The sequence below is a fragment of the Gymnodraco acuticeps genome, unplaced genomic scaffold (assembly GCF_902827175.1).
Source record: "Gymnodraco acuticeps unplaced genomic scaffold, fGymAcu1.1, whole genome shotgun sequence".
Taxonomy (NCBI): Eukaryota; Metazoa; Chordata; class Actinopteri; order Perciformes; family Bathydraconidae; genus Gymnodraco; species Gymnodraco acuticeps.
This window is the reverse complement of record NW_022990385.1, coordinates 56,884-80,628: the sequence shown is the minus strand read 5'-3', so window position 1 is coordinate 80,628 and position 23,745 is coordinate 56,884. Positions and strand designations below refer to the sequence as shown.

The 23,745-nt window shown below is 42.6% G+C and overlaps 2 protein-coding genes across 5 annotated transcripts; one reads left to right on the top strand and one right to left on the bottom strand.

The window, feature by feature from the left end:
• Positions 1-260: 260 nt before the first annotated feature.
• On the top strand, positions 261-13,257 carry rcn3 (reticulocalbin 3, EF-hand calcium binding domain). 3 transcript variants are annotated; one of them, XM_034224405.1, is made up of 9 exons: positions 261-394; positions 942-1,163; positions 1,330-1,523; positions 2,806-2,978; positions 3,322-3,382; positions 3,954-4,045; positions 9,098-9,205; positions 11,098-11,227; positions 12,912-13,256. In XM_034224405.1, exons 2-8 carry the CDS (start codon positions 946-948, stop codon positions 11,203-11,205), a joined length of 954 nt encoding a protein of 317 aa, XP_034080296.1. In that variant the 5' UTR covers positions 261-394; positions 942-945; the 3' UTR covers positions 11,206-11,227; positions 12,912-13,256. The 3 variants fall into 3 exon arrangements, with proteins under 3 accessions (XP_034080296.1, XP_034080297.1, XP_034080298.1); XM_034224407.1 differs by having other exon boundaries at positions 320-394; positions 939-1,163; XM_034224406.1 differs by lacking the exon at positions 11,098-11,227 and having other exon boundaries at positions 12,912-13,257.
• Positions 13,258-13,371: 114 nt separating this feature from the next.
• Positions 13,372-18,952, bottom strand: nosip (nitric oxide synthase interacting protein). 2 transcript variants are annotated; one of them, XM_034224408.1, is made up of 10 exons: positions 18,792-18,952; positions 17,629-17,717; positions 16,873-16,978; positions 16,702-16,783; positions 15,913-16,048; positions 15,167-15,312; positions 14,767-14,883; positions 14,207-14,277; positions 14,021-14,129; positions 13,372-13,941 (listed from the first exon to the last, which is right to left on the bottom strand). In XM_034224408.1, exons 2-10 carry the CDS (start codon positions 17,696-17,698, stop codon positions 13,870-13,872), a joined length of 909 nt encoding a protein of 302 aa, XP_034080299.1. In that variant the 5' UTR covers positions 17,699-17,717; positions 18,792-18,952; the 3' UTR covers positions 13,372-13,869. The 2 variants fall into 2 exon arrangements, with proteins under 2 accessions (XP_034080299.1, XP_034080300.1); XM_034224409.1 differs by lacking the exon at positions 17,629-17,717 and having other exon boundaries at positions 18,792-18,902.
• Between the last annotated feature and the right edge of the window lie 4,793 nt (positions 18,953-23,745).

The window sequence follows — 23,745 nt, the reverse complement described above, 5'->3', positions numbered from 1 at the left end:
GAGTGTGCCATCCGGTTTGCTTTTAAGCCTTGTGACTTCCACTACTTTGCCTCCTTTTAATTCACTTTTAACATCTTCCATCGACATGTCCAATGACTCCTGAGATTACTCCTCTCAGTTTTTCGCCTCTCTATTGCAAAGTCGAGCCGAAGTGGTCTGCTGTTGTGTGACAACGTGGCGATTAACAGCCAATAAGAACTTATCCTAAAGTATTTCACTACCGTGTCCTACTTTGTATTGGTTAGAGCCCCCTTTAAGGCGTTACTCATTGGTTATCTGAACAACAAGCCCCGCCTTCATGACGTTGTTATTTAAAGGTACAGAGTGCCAACGCGGACTGATCTGCTGTTCACACACTGCTAAGGAGATTTTGCGAGAAGCACTCGAGAAACTGGTGAGAACATTTGTTTCTTTCCTCTAAAAGGGAACATTTGAAAAACAAGGCTAACATGGTTTTTGCTGTCATACAATGTAACAATGCATAGAGCTGAGTTGATGATCAACTCAGCATGGAGAGTAAGCACATCTGTTAGTGTGTGTTTAATGATGGGGTTCATGAAGGGCCAGAGGAAATTACACTACATTCTGATCAATTAAGTACTATTTTATTTTGTCGTATTATGGATTGTTATCAATTTGAACGTTATAAAGTGTAAATGTTTGTAGAATGTATATATGTTTTATCTCCGATGACACCATCCTTAGACAGTTATCTCTAAGTTGATCTGACCTGGTTCTGTCGATCCAGGATTTTCTTTCTGTTGAACACAAATCAGTTGAAGGACTTCTGAATGTATTTTTCATCCTGTACCACACAGAAGTTCCAATACACAATATTTGTACTATGTCAAAATGTTTCATGCTTTAAGTATTGCGTTTTTACCTTTTTTAATAGTGTACTGTGTTTTTCAAATGACTTTTCTGTCTTCTCCAACGAGAAGTAGAATGAAGCTGCTGAGGTCCCTGGCCTCCATCTGCCTGCTGGCGGCCGCGGCCCTCTCCGTCCCCACTCAGGAGAAGCGCGTCCATCACCAGGCGGACCTGAGCGACCGCGCCCACGATGATTCTTATGGCTTCCAGTACGATCACGAGGCCTTCCTGGGAAAGGAGGAGGCCAAGACCTTCGACCAGCTGACGCCTGAGGAGAGCAAAGACAAGCTGGCGTAGGTTCCCCAACCTTCAGCAGATCTTTCTAACCGGCTGCTTCTGGCTTCAGGGGGGTCTTCTCTAATGCACAAATTAGGGGGGCTGAGAATGTCAGAGTTGTGGGTTCTATTTCCCATGGAGTCAGAATATTTTAGTAAACATTATCCATAACTCTCTCCACAGGATGATTGTGGTCCGGATCGACACTGATAAGGACGGCTACATCAGCCACGCTGAGCTGCACCACTGGATCAAACACCGGCAGAGGAGGTACATCGAGGAGAACGTGAACAAACACTGGAAGGACTACGACAAGAATCAAGACGGAAAGATAGGCTGGGAGGAGTACAAGAACACCACCTACGGCTTCTACCTGGGTAATTCTCAAAGACAATTTCATTCTAACTTGTCTAACTGTCTGCATTTACAACTATCTAAGGAAACACACGCATCTTCTATTAGTCCACTTTCTTAATGCGAACACATTAAACACGCATCAGCTCTTCACAACTTGTGTTCTTATATGCAGAATATCTAGAGTGATGAGCAACACTAGTCATAGCTGAAAAATAACAAACTGACCTTAAATGTACAATATATCCATCTTTCCCTTCTGTGAGCCACTTCTCTTGCCCTGCATCACACTGAGGGTGGCCGGGTACACCTGGGCACATTGCAGTACACACACACACACACACACACACACACACACACACACACACACACACACACACACACACACACACACACACACACACACACACACACACACACACACACAAGGGCTGAACGATTAATCGATTTTAAATCGAAATCGCGATTGTGCTTGTGTGTCAGTCATCCACACTAATCACAAGTGCTGTGCTCCACATGTACCAGTCATTGTTAACCAATCAGAAGTGGCCCATGATAGAAGGTGATAGACAGATTGATCCAATCACCTGCCAAGTATTTTTGAAAGTGCCTGCCCTTTCCAAATGGCTTCCAACGGAGCTTTCCTAGATAGTTTGGTGAAACAAACCATCTGAATCAGGTTAGTAATGTTTCATGTAAGTTTAGTTCTTTCACTCGTAGCTCGGGCTGCGGGGGTGCTAGAGACGGGAGTACGTTGATACGACCTTCCTAGCCGGAGTTATGGCCGCATTTTACAATAAACTTCCGTTGGGTCGCTTAAAAATAAATATCGCAAATCGCAATCGCAATATTTGTCAGAAAAATCGCATTTAGATTTTTTTCCCAAAATCGTGCAGCCCTAACACACACACACACACACACACACACACACACACACACACACACACATTCACACTGGATAGAACATATTAGACCAAATCATCTATGACTGGCAGAACATCAAAAACTGGGCCCTAATAGTGTTCCGTTCAAGTCAAAGGTCCCCTTACTGAGATTTGTGAAGCTTTCCACTTTCACTGCCTCTTTGCCAGCTATTAGAAGTGAAACATGTGTGATGTGAGATTATTCAGTCATTCTCCAATCCCAAGGTCAAAAATATATACGTATGTAAAGTGTATATAACAGCAGAGGGAGTTTGCTCAGTTGCAATGAAGTTTCAAGGACAGTTGTAATAAAGACTTCTTCACAGATGTGATTTTGAAATGCTTCACAGTGCCTCACAAAACATCTCACGCATGTTTTCAGATGAGGAGTTTGATGACGTGGAGGACAAGGCCACCTATAGGTCCATGCTGACGCGGGACGAAAGACGCTTCAAGACGGCTGATCGAGACGGGGACGGTATCGCCACCCGGGAGGAGTTCACTGCCTTCCTGCACCCGGAGGAGTTCGACTACATGAAAGACTTGGTGGTGCAGGTACTGGTCCTCACCTGCAGATCTCTGAAGGTTGCACCATGGCAACGGATCAGCATCCAACATGTGATGACAGTGCATATTACTTGTGGCCAGACAATATAGACAATTATTTTAACGCCTGATGCCAATATTTGGTCCATGACAAATATATAATGCTGAAAAATGTGTAAATCAGTTAGGATAACATTTCTTAATGATTTAGTGTCATTTATTTGACACAGTTATTTCCCGCATTTTCTCTACTGGCAGTCTAAAAATAAAAAGGTCCACAGGATATCAAAACCCTGAACAAAAAAAACATTTCATGTATTGCACTATAAGACTAACTCGTGTTCTCTTTCAGGAAACAGTGGAGGACATTGATAAGAACGGAGATGGAAAGATCGACATAAACGAATACATTGGTAAGCAGAGGCGGAAGAACTACTCCGATTGTTTTACTGAAGTAAAAGTAGCAACACTACTGTGTACAAATACTCAGTTACATATGGCATTCAAATTGTCCTTAAGTCAAAGTTAAAAAGTATTAGCATTAAAAAATACTTTAAGTACCAAAAGTAAAAGTCCTCGTTAAGCAAAATGGCTTTTTTAAGCACCAGCTATATTTCTATCATTTTATAAAATGATGGGTGCGTTAATGTGTTCATTACTTCGTAAATATAGGGGTTATTATTTTATTACTTTATACACTACTGGATAGCTTAACCCATAATAATATTATGCATATAATCATGTGTGTCGATTTAAAAAAAATTGTAATAATAACCTAAATCTGCAAAGTAACTAAATAAAGATGTAGTGGAGTAAAAGTATAAAGAAGCATAATGTGAAATACTGAAGTTAAGTACAAGTATTTCATTTTTTTACTGAAGTACAGTACTTGAGTAATCACTTAGTTAAATTGCACCACTGTCGGTATGGTTCCCTCCTTTCCCATCAGCCACCTGTGCTGAATGTGTGTGTGCTGCTCCACAGGGGACATGTTCTCTCTAGAGAGCGGGGAGAGGGAGCCCGACTGGGTGCAGACCGAGAGGAAACACTTCCATGAGTTCAGAGACGCCAACAAGGTAACACACACACACACACACACACACACGGACACACACACACACACGGACGGACGGAGAGAGAGAGACAGACAGAGAGAGAGAGAGAGAGACAGACAGACAGACAGACAGACAGACAGACAGACAGACAGACATAGAGAGACAGACATAGAGAGACAGACATAGAGAGACAGACAGACAGACAGACAGACAGACAGACAGACAGACAGACAGACAGACAGACAGACAGACAGACAGACAGACAGACAGACAGACACTCTCCATTCAAAAATCGCCTATTTTCAGGCCCAGGGAAATGTGCTTCTAACTGGAGATCTGAACGGACGAACAGGAATTGAACCTGATGTCATAGACCCACAGGGCAGCCACCATGTATTTGGTGAACCCCCCCTGTTTACCACACTAACCGTCAGCCATCGGAACAGCCTCGACTCTGAAATCAATCAGAATGGCAAAGAGATAGTGCATCTCTGTCGGGCCTTAGGCCTGTACATAGTGAACGGGAGGTTCAGAGGGGACTCTTTAGGGAGATTCACTTACTCCTCAGCTCTAGGGTCTAGTGTAGTAGACTATGCAATCACTGACATGGACCCCTCCACTATCAGTGCATACACTGTCAGTCAGCAATCCCCCTTTTCAGACCACAACCAAATCAATGTGTTCTTTAAACTCTCAGGTCCAATGAGTGACACAACAAGGGAACCCAGTAAGCTGCATACATTACATCCTACTTACAGATGGGCCCCAGACAGTGGAGACAAATTCACCATGGCCTTGAACTCACCTGATCTGATGAATGACATGTCACTATTTGACCAAAATCAATATGTTCCTACCAAAGATGGTGTAAACATGGCCATTGATTATATCAATATGATATTTCACAAGGCAGCTATTAAAGCTGACCTTATCAAACAAAAGCAGAAGCCTGTTAAAAGGCAAAACGCTGACAAATGGTTTGACCAGGAATGCAAGACCATCAGAAAATACCTGAGAAAAATAGCAAATGAAAACCATCGGCAACCAAACAACCCAGCCTTACGCATTAGATACAATGACGTTTTAAACAAATATAAATGTACAATAAGGAACAAAAAACAAAATGATACCCACATGAAACTTGAGGATATTGAGAAAGCCATTGATCAAAATCAATTCTGGGATCTGTGGAACAACTTCAACACAAAACAACCACAAGCATTACCCATCCAAAACGGTGACATCTGGAGAGAACATTTTGAAAGTTTGTACAAAGACATACCAATAAATCTAATGAATTCAGATCAATGTATTACAAAAGAGAAACTCCAAACATTAGAAGAAACTATTAAAGACAACCAAAAGCCCCTTGATTTCCCAATGACTTGGGAAGAGCTGACCACACAGACACAATCTCTCCGGCCAAGGAAAGCTTGTGGCCCAGACAACGTTCAAAAGGAAATGCTCAGATGCAGCACCCCAGAGATGCAGGGTACAGTGTTAAAGCTGTTCAGTATGGTATTGCAGTCAGGATGTTTTCATCTGGTGCAAAGGGCTCATTTCCCCCATTCATAAGAGTGGAGACAATCAGACCCTAAGAACTACCGTGGCATCTGTGTCAGCAGTTGTCTGGGGACATTATTCTGTAGCATTCTAAATAAAAGTATACAAGATTTCCTTAACCAACAATCCATCTCGAGTAAAAATCAAATTGGCTTCCTTCCAAAACACTGCACCACCGACCATGTGTATACCCTTCACACTTTAGTTAACAAACATGTACACCAAACACAACATGGTAAGATATACACTTGTTTCATTGATTTCAAAAAAGCTTTCGACTCTATTTGGCACGAAGGGCTCTATTATAGACTTCTACATTGTGGTATAGGGGGCAAAATGTACGATCTGGTTAAATCAATGTATTTAGGGAATAAGTGTGCTGTTAAAATTGGAGATAAACAAACTGAATTCTTCACCCAGAGAAGAGGCGTTCGTCAGGGTTGCAATTTAAGTCCCACTTTATTTAATATATATATAAATGAACTTGCTGTTCAGTTGGATCACTGTGCTGCTCCTGGCCTCTCCCTCCTAGATAGAGAGGTGAAGTGTCTGCTTTATGCTGATGACCTTGTTCTACTGTCTCCTACTGAACAAGGACTACAACAACTACAAAAACAGCTGGACATAGTAGACCAGTACTGTAAGAACTGGGCCCTGGCAGTCAATATGAAGAAAACTAATGTCATGGTTTTCCAAAAACGCCCCAGATGTCAGGAGAACAAATACCAGTTTACCATAAACAATCATATCATCGAACATAGTATGAGTTATACCTACCTCGGTTTAACCATAACAGCATCGGGAAGTTTCAACATGGCAGTGAATGCACTCAAAGAAAAAGCCAGAAGAGCTCTAAATGCAATTAAGAGAACATTTTATAATGTCCAAATTCCAATTAAAATCTGGCTCAAAATCTTTGATAGTGTGATCCAGCCCATTGCGCTGTACGGTAGTGAAGTATGGGGTCCACTCAGTCACCAGAGCTATACACGCTGGGACAAATATCCAACAGAGTCTTTACATGCAGAATTCTGCAGATACATTTGACGTGTTCAGAGAAAAACACCAACAAATGCATGTAGAGCAGAATTAGGCAGATACTACTGATCATTAACACTCAAAAGAGAGCACTAACATTCTTTAACCACCTTAGATCCAGCCCCCGAGACACCCTCCACTCCAAAGCCCTCCAAAGCCAAGAGCTAACCCCAGAGAAGAGTCCCCTATCAGCTGGTGCTGAGGCTAGCTGCCCCCTCTCAGAGCCACTCTGACCAGTCTCTCAGCAACACTGCTCTCCAAACACCAATCACAGTCAAACACATTATAACACAATGCAAAGACAACTATTTACAACATTGGGAAGAAGAAACTAAAAGACAAAGTAGATTAGAATGTTACCTGGCTCTAAACAGAGAGTATGAGCTGGCAGAATATCTTTATACTGTCAGAGATAGAAAGCAGAGACAGATCCTAACCAAGTACAGGCTCAGTGACCACAAACTGGCAATCGAAACAGGAAGACTCAAAAGATCCTGGCAACCAAAAGAGAACAGAATATGTGGTCACTGTACGACAGGTGAGACTGAGACAGAGATGCACTTCCTCCTGAAGTGCCAAACATTCAACGAAGTAAGGAGCGTTTACTGGAACAAGTTGAACTCTGTAATCCCAGGTTTCAAGGAGGTTGATGACCTCTCAAGACCGAGAGTACTCCTAGGAGAAGGAGACAAGGCACATCTTGCTGCCCAATATGTATACACATGCCACAACCTGAGGGACAGTGAATGAGACACACACACACACACACACATACACACACACACACACACACACACACACACACACACACACACGCACGCGTGTTGAAATGTAATTGTATCACTGTATATATATATATCATCAATAATATGTAAACATTTGAAATGTATGTTAATGTTGTTAATTATTTTGTATTGTGATGCTTTGGCTACATTGTTTAATTTAACTTTCATGCCAATAAAGCCCCTTTGAATTGAATTGAGACAGACAGACAGACAGACAGACAGACAGACAGACACACAGACAGACACACAGACAGAGACAGACAGACAGACACAGACAGACACAGACAGACAGACAGACAGACAGACACAGACAGACAGACACAGACAGACAGACAGACAGACAGACAGACAGACACACAGACACACAGACAGAGACAGACAGACAGACAGACAGACAGACACAGACAGACAGACAGACAGACAGACAGACAGACACAGACAGACAGACACAGACAGACAGACACAGACAGACAGACAGACAGACAGACAGACAGACAGACAGACAGACAGACAGACAGACAGACAGACAGACAGACGAAGTATATTCACTGTAGTAAAAGAAAAGTCTAAATATATGACTATGTAAAACACTTGCAAGTGAAAACCTCCATTCAAGATGCGACTTAAAGTAAACAGATACAAAGCATTCAGCAGCATGTAGTAAAAGTACTCGTTGGACATTATGATTCCTTTAATTGTTATAATGAAAGTAATAACTGAATTATGAACACGTAAGCAGCATTTTAATCCGACAGCTGTTGGAGCTAATTATAAGAACATTATATATTCTAAGATTTATTGTATAAATACCATATTTACATATTCACTTCGCTCCTACGTCCTCCGCCCTAACCTTCTGAGGGTGTAGGAGCCATTTGCGTTTATTGTTGGCATATTACACTGCCCGTCCCAACAGAAAGTTGAACACACTAATATTTTGTTGGACCACCTTTAGCTTTGCGTATAATTGATTTGGTTTTGATAATGCGTTGGACAGTTCTTAACCCCATTTGAGTAGTTTCAGCAATCTCCTTAGTTGTTTTCTTTGCTTGATGCAGGCCAATCATTTGACCCTCCTGAAACTGACTAACATCCTCCCCAGGACCACAGGATATGCCTTCCAACAGAGTTGTTCAAGAAACGAGAAGCTAAGCACAGCTAGGATTAAATAACTTGTTGCCAGCTGACACATATGAATTTCATTTCATTTCAAACCTTTATTTAACCAGATTGGTCCCATTGAGATCATAGATCTCTTTTTCAAGGGAGACCTGCAGAAAGATCACTGCTGTAATTATCCAATGGAAGGCTCTTACTGATTGGATAAGTTAAATCCAGTTGGTGACTTTTTTTTTGGATGGGGAGTGTATCTTATGTTGTTTAGATGTATTATGTAATATTATTTGAACACGTGGTGGAGGAGATTAGCTGAAAAAAGTGTGTATAAATAGGGTTGTAGGTTACCGGACACGGTTCTTAGCATAACTACCCACTCAGCAATAACCCATCAACACTGGAAACTGGTAGTGTACAACCAACGCAATAAACCTCAAACTAAGTGCCTGTCGACTGGAATATCTTCGATCCCTGTCACACCTTCCTGCGTAATAATGGCCAACAGCAATAGGACATTTGAACACGTAATAGCTCTTCAGAAGCTCCTCAGTAAGCGCCTGTGTGTCTGCAGGATGGGTACCTGCATAATGCTGAGGTGGCGCACTGGGTTCTGCCCGGAGACGTGGACCACGCAGACAATGAGGCCAAACACCTGATCCACGAGACGGACACCGACAAGGTACAGCTGCTCTCACACTCCACCTGGTGCGCTCTGAAGCAGTGAGCAGCAGCAGAGAGCTGAACACACCGGCGTCAGTCGATCACTTTGTTTATAGAGAATGTGCATTTCCAGTAGTGCTGATGCAGTTGTTAGCAAAGCATCTATTACATGTAAGAGCTCTGTGGTGGGGAACATTTCAACCAGATGACTAGATGGTTTAAGAAATGTGGAATATTGGAATTTCGATCTTCTACATTTAGTTTATTTAGGTATATAAACTATGGTGGATATATTCTTTATTTTATTGATGGACAAGGGTCTTCTTTTCCATGAACAAACACAGTCGTTTGTTTTCCGTCCCACATACACTGGCCCCCAAATATCAGTCAATCCGCTACTGAAAATAGTCCCCAACATATGTGCTATTTTTTCCAGCTTGAGACCCGCTGAGCAGATACTGAATCTTATTTTAAATAACAAACTTTACATCTGAGAGCCGAAGATAGAGTGTATGCATTTAGGAGAAACTGAAGGCCGGCCAGCCACAGACTCTGGAGGAGTGTCAGAGCGTTTTATATGTTATATATCATATAAATAAATAGGTTAGTTAGCTGTGGTCTTTTCATTTGATTTGTTGACAAAGAATAATATAAAACACCAGCTACCTCCTTATATGTATGAAATAAGATTCACCTTTAGCAGCAGTTTATTAGGTAGCCTACACAAATTATACTGACAATAAAAAGAACATTGAACTTAGGCTGAGCTAAAAACAGGACCATCTCCAACTGTAACATGGATTAAATGTGCAGAGCACATACAATGGCATACTGTATGTGATATACTCTTCTATACAGACAGTATAATTAAGCAATAGCTCACGGCAGGCCGTGGTATATGGTCATTATATCACAGTTAAGGGGCGTGGTTCGGCCCGACGACAGGCCATGGTATATTGCTTTTATAAAACGGTTACCAAGTGTGGCAATATGGAAGAAAAATAGACACTCTAATTTAAATAGTTTGTATTAGTAAATAATGATATTCAAAATAAAATAGTCCCTCCGTTGCCTTATTAGACAGAGAGCGTTGATCGATTATTTAGCTATTTATTTACATTAATGTGTATGTTGCCGTTTATTGTGCACCCACTGAAAACCTGTCCAGCATCAGTAGCATGGCTTACGAGGTGACTTGTACAGGTTGAGGTTGTACTCGGCTGTTGCTTGGCGTGGCGAGAATGTTGCTCCACTTTCTCCGGTCCCCGAGATTGGGCTTCCAGTAGCTCTGGAGAGCTTTCGCACCTGTGGCCACTAACGCTCATCATTTCTCTGCTTTCAAGACCCGCATCAGAAAGCTTTTGAATGGTGCTACTTTTCCAGTTGGTCTACCTGCTCTTCACGTAGCTCTGCATGTCGTCGTTTAGGTGCTTTCTGGAGATAGGCACTGCTCAATCCACTCCTCCATAGTAAGGCCACCCCGGAGGTCCAAGTTGGCCTTAAATGTTTCCATTTTAAGCTTTGTTAGTTAGTTAGTTTCGTAACGGACGTAACGTAACGGTTGTAGCTTTTCTCAGACGCGGAGGGATACATGACTTGTGAAAAGTAACTACAATTCTACCCGTGATATACGCTCATTATATCACGATCAGATTGCTTGATTTGACTTGTCCGTTTTATAATGAACCTTACATACCTGTGTAATGTAATGAATGTAATTCATAATTTGTCTGCGCAGAATATGAGTTAACATGGCGCAAATAATTGGGTAATTGTGGTTTAATTATAAACACGCTTCTGTCTGCCTCCTTCTCTTCCTCCTGTTTGTCTCTCCTCATGTTTCCCCTCCTCATCTTCTTCAAATCTTAAACCAATCAACCTGTTGGATGGAATCTGGTGATCAAACACAAGGACCAGAAAATAACCAAGAAGGAGATTCTAGCCAACTGGAACATGTTTGTGGGCAGCCAGGTCACCAATTATGGCGAAGACTTAACGAAGAGACACGACGAACTCTGATGAGTCATCACAAGATCATCGGGTTAGGATTCTGTTACTGTGGCTTTGGGGTGGGGGGGACTTAGTAAAGTAAGGATCTGACTCTGGGTTATGATCATGTTGCCATGTTTAAACTTGCACCTACACATTCAGCATGCACTCACATATTGTGTATGTGGATACAGGTGATACTGATGATCCTACACAGTTCTCTCAAATTCATTTTCTCACACTGGTGCGTATCCCCGACGATTATATTATCCTGTTGTCCAGGAAAAGTGAGAACACTGGATAAAGTCTGACATGAACTAGCATCCAGCTAACACAATGCTAGGCTATGAAGGTTTCTCTCCAACAGAAAGCACACATCAGCATAGAGTTGTATCTGAGGTTCACGTGTGCATGGGAACATTTGATGTTAAAGTGTATGAAATGCACAATTGGAAGAGGGGTAGAAAAGGTGAGTTGAAAAGTTATTGGCATTTGATATTAAAGTCTTTTTTTTCTAAATATGCAGTTTTCCTTGTGTGCTAACCTTGAAAGTCCAGTTATGATCAATGAGACACTGAAGCTCTCTTCTCATACAGTTTGTGACCCTGACCATTTCTATAGCATTAAATAGGAAGACTTTCCTGAACTGCCAGTAGACTAATGGCGCATTTCCACTGCAGCGGGTAGCTCACTTTAAGCGTGCCGAGCCGTGCGGGGCCCGTTTTTGGTTGCGTTTCCACTTGGCCTAGTTTTGGCCCGGGGCTACTTTTCACCTTTTTTCTGGCCGGACTAAATCGTGGTTCTAGGGCCAGGAACAACCAGGCTGAGTCGGGCTGAGTATGCTAAACTAGAGAGAGAATCGCTGGCAAGGGGGCTACAACTACAACAAGATGAACATATTTGACCGTGATTTAATTGTAATACACGTTTCAAAATGATGCCGAAGTAACAACATACTGATGATACCGGTTAGTAAAAACCATGAATTCATGCTTTGACAAGTCTGCAGACAGACGGCAGGCGAAAAACCCTTTTCAAATGCGTGTTTTCTAAATGGAGCTTGGCTAAGCTTACGTTATATATGCTCCGACCGTCCACACTCACAACAACGGCCTACGGACATAAATAAAGCAGCGACTGTATTCGCCATGACACAGGCAGTCTGTGGTTTGTACTTGTTTAACTTCTGTCTAGTTTCTGAACAGATATGAGTAGCTGTGAGCTCTGAGTGCTAAGAACTAACGGCTGTGTTGTTTTTCTGGGGCTCTCATTGAAGATGACGTCACGGCTCCGCCTATACTGCGTTACTATAGTAACTACCCCAGTTCCTAAACTGTAATGGAAGCGCAGCATTAAAGTGAGCCGGGCCTAATAAGGCCTAACCAAACCGAGCGAGGCCTGCAGTGGAAACGCGCCATAAGTGCATCACTATCTCAACACTAGCACATATTGTCTTTGGCTATGATTGATCTGCCATTCACACAATCATTGACTGACGAAATAAATGATTTATAGCAGCTATGAAATAAGAACACACAGAGAATTTATTTTTGCACCATTAGCCAGTAGTCGGTTTTGTCTCAGGAAGGCTTTACAGGGGGGGCATGGGGGTCCCCAGGGGCTTAAAGTCATGGGGCTGCCATATAGGATTGGCCCCTGTCTACTTTCAGCCCTCCATCACATGTAGAATAAAACACGTGTATTAATGCTCTTCCCTCCCTGTGCTCCACTGTCAGGATGGCCTTCTGACACTCTCTGAGCTGCTGGACAACAGCGACTACATCATAACCAGCACCATCACCGACTTTGGAGGGATGAGGGTGGATGAGCATGATGAACTGTGAAAAAAGCAGCACAGAACAGAATACACGTTTTCATGGTGTTCTGCATATATCTAGCTTTTACAAAAAGCCAGCCCCTGCAGAGAGCTCAGGTTCAGCTGCTGCAGAGGAACAGCCTCCTGTTCAGAGAACGAGGACGCTCCATATGGAGTTCATGTTACCGCTGAAACTCCACAGACACTACAAACGATCCAGTGTTTCATTTGATGTTTAAGGTTCAATTAAAATGACTTGAAACTCTCTTAATGTGATCCTTTACAGCTTAGATTTCTGTGGAAATGATTTAAGAATATAGTGTTGAATGTCGTCAAAGGGGGAGAATCATATAGAAGTGAAAGAAAATTAGAACAAACGATGAATAATAATCAATTTAATGGAAAACAGTGGCAGTGACATGTCCATCACATACAACAGCTAACAGTTTAAACAAAGGAACAAATAGTTCCTGAATGTCTCACACTTATCTCAGCATCACTACATTTGGAGGGTTTATGATAAACAGCTGAAAATCCTTTGTGAAACAGACTTTATTTTATTTTTACAGCAAGAGAAACAATGATCAAAAATAATCTGTCCATACAATTCTACTCATGTCTCAAAATGGACGTACAGTGTTTCTGCAGAGCTTCAGTTTGAAAAGTGAAGAAAGACAGACTAAGCTAATGATCTAGAATCCACGGAATAATTCTGTCTTTTAAACATGGTCGGGGTTAAAAAAAGAAAGAAATGTCATTTAGATGATATCAAATGTATTGTTTTTAACTGTATGATAGAAAAAAAGCCTACCTATGTTACCTGCAGGAACAGGAAAGATAAGCCTGCAGATATTTCAAATAAGAACAGTAAAGTCCCCTCACACCATCATCACTGGACGGGCCTCTTTGGCCCGGAGGTCCACCCCGGAGGCTGCGAAGCCCGTTCCCCCCTGTCAGAACACAGAACAAGATCAGCTCCAGCAGGAGAGACAGGACAGCTTCAGTTAGACATCAGAGACAGACACATACCCTCTGCAGGGGAATGAGGTCCCTGTCGGACAGTTTGTCCCCGCTCAGAGGATCCAGCATATCCTTCTTGATCAGCTTCTCCACACACTCCTGGGTCACCACAGCCCCCCTGCACACAGGACAGAGAGTCAGCGACACCAGAGGACATGACATGTGGACATGACAGAGAGACACGTGGACACTCACGAGGGCCGCAGGACAGTGCAGGGAACACTGTTGCCAAGCACGTCTCTGGTCACTGCACACACATACCTGTCCTGTAGAGACAAGACAGCATGAAAGAGGAGACATCCGCCCCGTCACATGGACAACTTTTGACCATGATGTCATCAAGCTGAGCTGCGTTCCATCAAAGTGTCCTGCTTCTATCATTTTCCAACCCACTGTATATTTACATTTAACCGCGCCCACACGCATTAACGTAGCGCTGCAAACATATTCCTCTTGCTGCAGACCGCTGGAACGTTTTTCACTTAAACTGACTGATAAACAACCAAATCCTTCATGGTGTTAACATGGGCACGTTGTCTTTATACGTCCATGACGCCGCCAGGCAGCGCGATGTTAATGCTGAGGTGGCCTTGGTTTAAGCTAAACTTGGTGTGGTGACGTGTTCAGGACATATTGGAACATTGGACGCCGATTTAAAATTGCAACTTTTTTTGACATTTTACAGAAGAGGTTGTTGTTGATTTAATCCAGATGACCAAGAGCAGGGGATGAGTCACGGCGCTGAGAGGACTGACCTGACGGGTGAGCAGGGCCACTCGGTCCAGGCTGGGGTCCAGGGCCGTGAAGCGCACCGTGATCAGCTCATTCATCTTAATAGGTCGTCCTGACATGGGACACAACACAGTCTTACTCTGAAAGACACCGGGGACAGAGTTAAACTAATATTTACCTTGGATCCAGGGTCAGCCTGCCTCTTAATAGTGTCAACATTAAACTGATACTCTAAACAAACAGACGGAGAACAGAGCAGTTTCTAACATAACACTTTGGGGAACATTTCCAAGTTCACATTGCTGGCTATAGACAGCTTCTGAGGAGACACAAAACCACTCGGTAACTGTTACCATGAATTCAGTGTGCTTTAGTAAATAGTGAACAACAGCTGTTTGTCAGAGCGCAGCGGAGCAGACTCACAGGCTTCTTGAGCAGGGTGGGCTTGGACTGGGGGGTCAGGGAGGGTACCCAGAAGCAGGGCAGGCTCTGGCTGGAGGAGGCAACAGGGGCGGAGCTGGAGGACTCTGCTGCGTTGGTCCGGCTCTTCTCTCCACCCGGGTTCTGCCCTGAGAGGGAAACACTTCTACAGTCTTTACACTGCAAAGAATTGTTCTGCTTTTTAAAACAAATCATTGGGGAAAGTGCAACAACAACATTCACTACAATGTGTTTCCTGTGTGCAGTCAATAACTGGTGCATGTAAGCTGTGCACCAACAAGGTTTGTTAGGCAACCATGTGTCCTTCTCTCTCTGTACTTAACCACTGCTGAATTTTCTAATTGAGTTTGGGGGGGGGGGGGGGGGGGGGGGGGACAGTAAAATGACTTTCACTCTGACGGGGTAGTAGTCTGAACCATGAGAGAACACAAACTGTGCAAGTATAAGCAAGATACTGTTCAATTTGGCATGGCTCTATTTAAGGTTATCGTGGACAGGATTGTTTTTTTAATAAAGAAATACGTTCATTAAATCAATGAGTCAAAAATCTAGGAAATGTTCAATGTTTTAGCAAATGAGGTGTCCTGTGACAGTTAGTAGTTTGACAGCGGGAATAACACGCATCAAAATCCAAGCAGCGGCTAGCTTAACCGGGCCTGGGCTCACACGGACAGAGCACATGCAGCAGGTGATCAGCAGGTAGACAGCACACGCAGGTTGGGACATACCGGAGGTGAAGGGGTTGATGGGTTTGGACACGATGCTGTTCTCTTTGGTTTTGAACCGCTCCACCCTCTCGCGCTCCTCGGACTTGGACTCCAGCTGGCTGCTGCTCTTCTGCGCCTGCTTCTGCTTCTCATACGCCTGCAGAATAATAGGAGGAAACACAGTGTGGCATTTTATCCAAGTAAAGAGAACTTCCTTTATTTTACAGAAAGAAGCACAATCATTTTTGTAATTTAACATGTGTTTATGCGCATCATAAACACACACATTTGACTTAAACTTGAAGAACATACCCATCATCATACAGATGCCTGATAAAGGTCAGTGCTCTTTGTGTTCAGCTGAGTCATGGTCAGGGCTGTGTGCCATACCGTTAAGGACTTTTTCTGTGATCAATCATTTTGAATTGTGAAAAGCAAGTTCCTTTTTTGTATGAATCCAGAGATATGCTCCTTTTCCGTGAGACCATTTCACACAGCTTTGGAATGACTGCTGGTCATCAGGTCGTAGAAACTATTCTATACAGGCCGTGTTGACCGACAACAGAAATGGATCAAATATATTTCCGTCCCACTTGTTGCTAGTGGTGCCTGTGATGCAGTTCTTGTGATGAGCCAAATGAAAATGCTACCGTTGGCATGTCTACAGTACTGATTGTATTGGAGTGGCTTTGGATAAAAGAGTCAGCTAAATACTGTAACAGTGTAATAAGAAGAAGCTTCTGTTGCTCCAGGGACAATCAGTCATGTTTGTAGTGTGGAGAAGCTTGGAGACGGACAGGCAGGGCTTACCTTCATCTTTTTGGCAGTTTCTGTCTTGTGGTGCAAAATGTATTCAAGAATGGCCTGTTTCTCATACAAGAAACCATCTGGGCTGAGGACAGCAAGAGAAACCAGGAATCATTGTTTGTATACGTGTCACATGTCAAGGTAGTGTGTGCGTGTGTGCTGAAGGAACCGTACGTCATCACGGGGTCCTGGCAAGGCTGCAGGGACAGGCAGCAGCAGTCGAAGTCTTTGATGGCATCTTTGCCCAGCCGGATGCTCTGAGTTCCGTAACCAGACGCCGCTGAGCAGGACACACACACGGACACACGGACACACACACTTAAATAAATACATCAATATGATCTTCTTCCTGCAAAATACCTACAATGAGTCTCGTCTGCAGTGACATAAATGAGTGAATGTGTTTAAATGTAGCGACCACACAAAATGATTTCCGACTCTTGTTTGTTTGAAAAGGACGTTGTCAGGACTACTGATATGCTGATTGTTTTTCTGTACAGAAAAACTGAATGATAAACATTCTGGTCCTGGTTATTTGGATCACACCGACATATCGAGCAATACAATTCCTCATTCAGACTTGTTTCTCTTCAAGCAGGTATGACAACACTTCTCAGCAGTTGTTATGATCATGTCGGTAAACTCCCAAACATCCTTGGTGCAGTTTCAGTCTACTTAGCTGAAAAAGTTGAAGTTGTATTCCTTGGACCGCTTGAAGCCCTCATTACTGACAGTCAGCAGCAGGTATCGAACATGAGGAGAACTCTGTGAGGGCTTTCTTTAAAAGGGAAGGGAATACTACCAGTGTCTGACTCAACCTATATTTGAGAATGATCCATTTCACCTTTGCTGCATTTGAGTGAAGTCTCTGTATGTGTGCAGCGGGTGGCAGTCAGAGTGTTTTCTGTGTAACCTGACCCGGGTCCTCACCTGTGTCCTTCTTCTTCTCGTGGTAAGTATACACAGCTCCAGCCGTGCAGTTCTTTCCATGGCGGGTCATTGTGCTTCAGTTAGCTTCTCTGAAAGTGTTTCAAAGGTAGTAAAGTAACTAAATACATTTACTCAAGTACTGGACTTAAAGGTGGGGTGGGTCATTTTGGAGAAACCAGCTCCAGTGCACTAGAACTTGAAAATACACAGCCGGAGAAAATCTGCCACTTCCTTACAGAGCCCCTCCTCCAACACACAGGAACACACACATGACCAATGAGGGCACAAGATAAGTTTGTGCCCAGATGGAAGGCTGACAGGCAGGTAGGCCATCCAGTTACTTTAGCCGGGCCGGCTCAGATGATTGGTCGTGCTTTTTACAGCGCCACGGCTTCCAGAGGTGATGATTTTTTTAATGGATTTGTTGTCAAAGCACTTGAGATATTCATTGCTATCGGGATGTTAAGAGCATTCCATGGAATATAACAAAAGGTGTATCTCGAGCCGGTTTCTCAAACTTACCTACCCCACCTTTTAAATATTTTGAGATACTTGTGAGTATTTCCATGTTATGTTACTTTGTACTTCTACTCCACTACAGTTCAGAGGTACATGGTGTACTTCTCCTCCACTACATGTATTTAATACCTTTAGTTACTTCACAGATGTGGATTAATGATGTGAAATATAATCAAGCGTTGAATCAGACTTTAGTTCCACCTGGAGTAAATCCACCAGCTACCCTGCAGAATACAAAGTCATTCAAACTAGCTGCACCTTTACCAGCTTTGAGAACACTTTCATGATCAATCATTATAAAACATATCATATATATTATTCTGAAATGGACCAATCTGCACAATGACTACTTTTACTGTCTTAGCTACTTTCACTATATTTTGATGATAATACTTTTCTACTTTCACTTGAGTCGCATTTTGATACTTGTAACAGAGTATTCCTACACTCTGGTACTTCTACTTTTACTCTCAGTACAACATCCTAGTACTTCTCCACCTCTGACTGTAACGGTGTTGGAGCATTGATGCTAACATTAGCTGCCAACTGTAAACACACAAAGCTCATGAACACATTAATGTCTTCAGAGAACGGAACATTAGAAACAAGCTGTGGCAAAAGACCGGGATAAACCGGGTTAATACCTGTGCTTCAGGGGAGGAATGTGAGCTAACAGACAGCCAAACATCCACCGAACAAATACTTCTTCGTCTTCGTCGCTTTCTTCTTCTTCTTCTTCTGCTTCCGTTTCCTTCTTCTTCTTCTTTAGTGTTTATTGGCGGTTGGCAAACCAGCTTGTAGGTGCATTACCGCCACCAACTGGACTGGAGTGTGGACAAGAGACTATGCAGAAAACAATAAACAAAAGAAAGAAAAAGAAAAGAAAAGAAAAAAGAACCAAAACTCTAGATTATGTTTAAATGTATCCATTTCACTTAGAAACGTAATAATCTCACTTTACATATTGCCTGATGTTTTCCCTAACAGCCCTGATAGCGAAAAGTCATGGAATGTTGCTTTCTTGAGTGTCTGGAAAAGCACATTTCTCTGAGTACTATATTTCCTGCAAAGCAGTAAAACATGCTCAACAGTTTCTGGCTTCAGTGTATACACTTTCCGGTTGGATGCTTTCCTATTATACTTAATGTATGATTGAGACCTGTATGACCTATTCTCATCCGAGAAATGACATTTTCCTCCCTTCTTTTAAACCCCACCTTCCTTCCATCCCCCACATATCTTTGCATTTTATAAAGATGTCTTCCTGTATCACTAAGATCCCAATGATCTTGCCATGTTGTTTGTGCATATTTCTGTATGAATGTTTGAACCTCCGCTTTGCTGAGTGGAACTTCTATGTCTATGTTCATACTTCTGAGTGTTTGTTTGGCCAGAATATCCACCTGTTCATTACCCTCCACACCAACATGAGCAGGAACCCAGATGAAACGAGTTGCTATGCCTTTGATTTGCATTTTATATAAAATTAGAAATATTTCATTTATTATGTCCATTCTAAATGAAGATCTGCCTGATCGTATACTCGATAATGCTGAAAAGCTATCAGATGCAATTACACTGTTATGTATTTATTTCTCCTCTATCCATTTCAATGCCAACAACTCTGTGGTGTATACTGACACATGGTCTGTTACCCTTTTCTTTATATGTGTATTACTCACTGGGATATACACTGCTGCTCCTGCACGCCCTGTCTCTGGATCTTTGGAACCATCTGTAAATATGATTGTTGAGTCTGAGTGATATCTTGCAAAATAATTCTGGACTATGCGCCATACTGGTAGTTCTTTCTTTTCCTTTAACTCCTCTCGTATATTGAGGTCTACACTTGGCAATGGGAACAACCAGGGTGGAATGGACGAGATTGGAACTGTGGGGCAATACTGTATTTGATTCAAACCTATACTTGCTGCTTTAACATCACCAATCCATCCAAAACTTGTTAAATGTGACTCATTGTGCTCCCAGCAGTCTTTCAAAAATACTTTTCGCAGGATGACTATCACTATGCCCCTGAAGGTTTACCCAGTATGCCAACATTAACTTCACTCATCTTATCCTTAAAGGCATTTCTCCCATTTCCACCTGTATTGCTGATACTGGAGATATTTTAAAAGCTCCACTACATATTCTCAGGGCCTGAGCTTGTAGGACATCCAGCTTTTTAAGGTTTGATTCTGCTGCTGCCATGAACGCTATACACCCATAATCAAATACAGGTCTCATGAGTGCCCGATATATATTCAGAAGTGATGACCTACTCGCTCCCCACTCCTGTCCCGCCAAACACCGAAGTACATTGTTGACCTTTTTACATTTATTTTGAACTTTTCCTATATGATTGCTCCATGTTAGCTTTCCGTCAAACCAAACACCAAGAAATCTTATTGTATTAACCTGTTCAAGAGGTTGCTCATAACATTTTAATGATATAGGAGCCGTTTTGTAAAACAAATGACCTGCGTCTTAGCTACTGACAGTTTGAATCCCCATTTACTTGTCCATTTCTCCACTTCAACTATTGCAGCTTGTATTTTCTTTCCAACATGTGCTACATTGCGGCCTTTTGCCCACAAAGCCCCATCATCCGGGGGGGGGGGTGGGTAAATGCTGATCCGCGCATTAATAGCAACAGCACAGACATAGGCCTATTATAAAGAGAAAATCTGTTGCACACGGGGTGGTGCCACAGGTCTACATTTACATGAAACGTCCCGATGGATCATGTTCATGTTTCCCGAGCATGTATGGGCTACGCAAACTTCAATCAACTTGATAATAAATAATCCACGGACCACCAATGTAACGTTTGACTGTTTAATTAAATCAACTTAAAATGACTCAAAAACAGGCTAAATAGTTTCACATGGGCTATAGCCTATTATGGCTGTAGCCCACACAGAGCCGAACACACGCGATAAGAGCAGCCAGCGGCACCAACCATGAACAATATTAATAATACAGCTATAGCACAACACAACCCTCTCACTGCCTGGAGAGACGCGACGCCACACACACAACACAACGGCTCGTCTTCTTGTGTCTCTTCAGCCCCCAAGTTAACGTTAGCTGTCAAGTTAGCACTAGCACTGACGTTAGCTCCCTCCTCTCTCGGTTCTGTTGTAGCAGCAGTCACAACGTACGATGTGCTAACACCAGCTACATTTGGTTGGTCTTCTTGATCAGGTTGTTTGGCCGTCTTTTTAAAGAAATTGCCCAAGGTAAAAAAAAAATTATTTTCGACATGTCAGCAGCAGCAACAATGCCTGGTAAACATGCAGTGCTAACTTAACGAGCTTGTGAGTGAGTGGGTAGTGGGTGGAGCTGCGGGCAGCGTGCAAGCAGACGACACTTTTTTCATGAATCATAAACTCTAAATATAATTTTATTTCACTTATTTTACACCTTTGAAAAAAAAAACATGCCCAAAATGGAATTTATTTGGTCATCATATCAGTATTTTAGAGAGCTCCCCCCAAATGTCACAAACCATGTTCCCAGGGGAGGTCATGTCACCACTAGGGGAGCTATAGCTCCCCCTGCTCCCCTCCAGTTCGCACCCTGCTGGCGCCGCCACTGACCGCAAATAGCCTACCTAATTCCTTCCGTCTACTTGGATCCGAAATGCTTCTCGTTTTGTGCTGTCCCCCGTTCAAATGAAATCGCTGCCAATCATATTTCCACGCTCGTTCCAGGGCCGGGGGAGGGGTTACAAGGCGTGTCTTGTGCTGCATTCACTTGCACTCGGACATTAGAGTTTTCTCTCATAAATGTCCGATGAGCCACAACTTTTTTTTCAAAACAAAGCTGCCAACTGGGGTGGCAAGGCATTTTTCTGAGGTGGCAGCTGCCACCCCGTGCCACCCTGTAAAACCGCCACTGCTCCAGTGAGGATCTGAGGTGGAGGAGAGCTTGGCGATCATAGACGAGCAGAGCAGAGACATTTTGACAAACATAGAACAAAAGCAGAATAGCTAAAGGCAGAGAGCCGAGACAGGCGCCATCTTGAAATCCCTGATGACAAAAGAGTTAAGGTCGCTGGTTAAGCCAGGATCAATATATTTATTGAAGTTTTTATTGTGTGTGTAGCATAAGGTGACCAGATTTTCAAAGTTAAAACCGGGGACATTTTGAGTCAAAATATCATTAACATATCGAATTTTCTTCACTGTTAAAGAAAAAAGGAGGACAATTCGAACATTTGAACTGTTGGATACAAACAGAAGGACGATAGCTCATGTCATATATGATAATTCTACGGTGGCCCTGAAGTGCAAGACACCACAGCATTTCACAAAACGCTACAGCATTTCACAAAACACTACAGCATTTCAGAAAACGCCGCAGTATTTCAGAAAACTCCCCAGCATTTCAGAAAACGCCACAGCATTTCACTAAACGCCACAGCATTTCAGAAAACACAACAGCATTTCAGAAAACACCACAGCATTTCACATTGGACGGAAAGGGTATTCCTTTAGGGAGAACACTTCTTGTTTGTGATTGGACAGAGCCAGTCAAGAAATGACGCTTCGTGATTGGTCAACACCCGACAGCGAAATATGTCCCAACACATCAGCTGTTAGCACACCCTCATAGCTCACAGCTCCTCATATCTGTTCAGAAACTGGACAAAAGTTAAACATGTACAAACCACAGACTGTCTATGTCATGGCGAATACAGTCGCTGCTTTATTTATGTCTGTCTGACGTTGTTGTGAGTTTGGACGGAGCAGCAACAGGTTAGTTTAGCCTGATGGATCCGATTCCATTCAGAAAACACGCATTTTAAAAGCTTTTCGCCTGCCGTCTTATCTGCAGACTTGTCAAAGCGTTAATTCATGGTTGTTACTAACCGTTATCAGTATGTAGTTACTTCGGCATCATTTTGAAACATGTATTACAATTAAATCACGGTCAAATATGTTCATTTAGTTGTAGTTGGTATCTCCCATATCATTTACATGGAGATAAGCCACACCCCTCTCTAGCGCCTCTTGTTTGAATGACAGGAGCAAACACAGCTGACAGCCGCGGTGAAACTCGAGCGATTAGAGCGATGCGAATATTGGGTGGTCTACCATAGTATTTACGTGGAGATAAGCCCCTTAAAAACCATGAATTAATAAAGCATTAATTCTGTGTTTACTCCTGTCATTCAAACAAGGCGCGCTGGAGAGGGGGCGGGGCGTATCTCCATGTAAATCCTATCGGAATCGGATCGATTGATTGATTGATTGATTGATTGATTGAAAAGTTTATTAACAGCTTGTATATTGGGTACAGTACAGTACAGCTCAAAACATACAATTGTTAAGGGGATGCAGACCAGAGAAAGACTTTCGTCTTGTTTACATCAGGGTCCCCCATTTCCAATTCATCATGTCATTTAAGACATATAAGACATATAAGACATACAGATGGCTTATTTACAATTTACATACAGGTGGTTTTTTTACATACAGATTGCTTATTTACAATTTTCATTTTAGATTTCGTTCTAATACATCCTAACCGGACATTTAAGACATACCAAGTCTACAGATATACAGTTAGTAACAGAGTCTAAAATGTGAG

Excerpts from the sequence above, each read along its gene's own strand:
- rcn3 (XM_034224406.1), top strand. The coding sequence starts at position 946 with ATGAAGCTGCTGAGGTCCCTGGCCTCCATCTGCCTGCTGGCGGCCGCG. Across the intron at positions 3,383-3,953 it reads CGACATAAACGAATACATTG|GGGACATGTTCTCTCTAGAG; the intron begins GTAAGCAGAGGC and ends GCTGCTCCACAG. Across the intron at positions 9,206-12,911 it reads ACGAGACGGACACCGACAAG|GATGGCCTTCTGACACTCTC; the intron begins GTACAGCTGCTC and ends CTCCACTGTCAG.
- nosip (XM_034224408.1), bottom strand. The coding sequence starts at position 17,698 with ATGACCCGCCATGGAAAGAACTGCACGGCTGGAGCTGTGTATACTTAC. Across the intron at positions 16,784-16,872 it reads TGCCAGGACCCCGTGATGAC|CCCAGATGGTTTCTTGTATG; the intron begins GTACGGTTCCTT and ends TGCTGTCCTCAG. Across the intron at positions 14,278-14,766 it reads TGGCCCTGCTCACCCGTCAG|GACAGGTATGTGTGTGCAGT; the intron begins GTCAGTCCTCTC and ends TTGTCTCTACAG.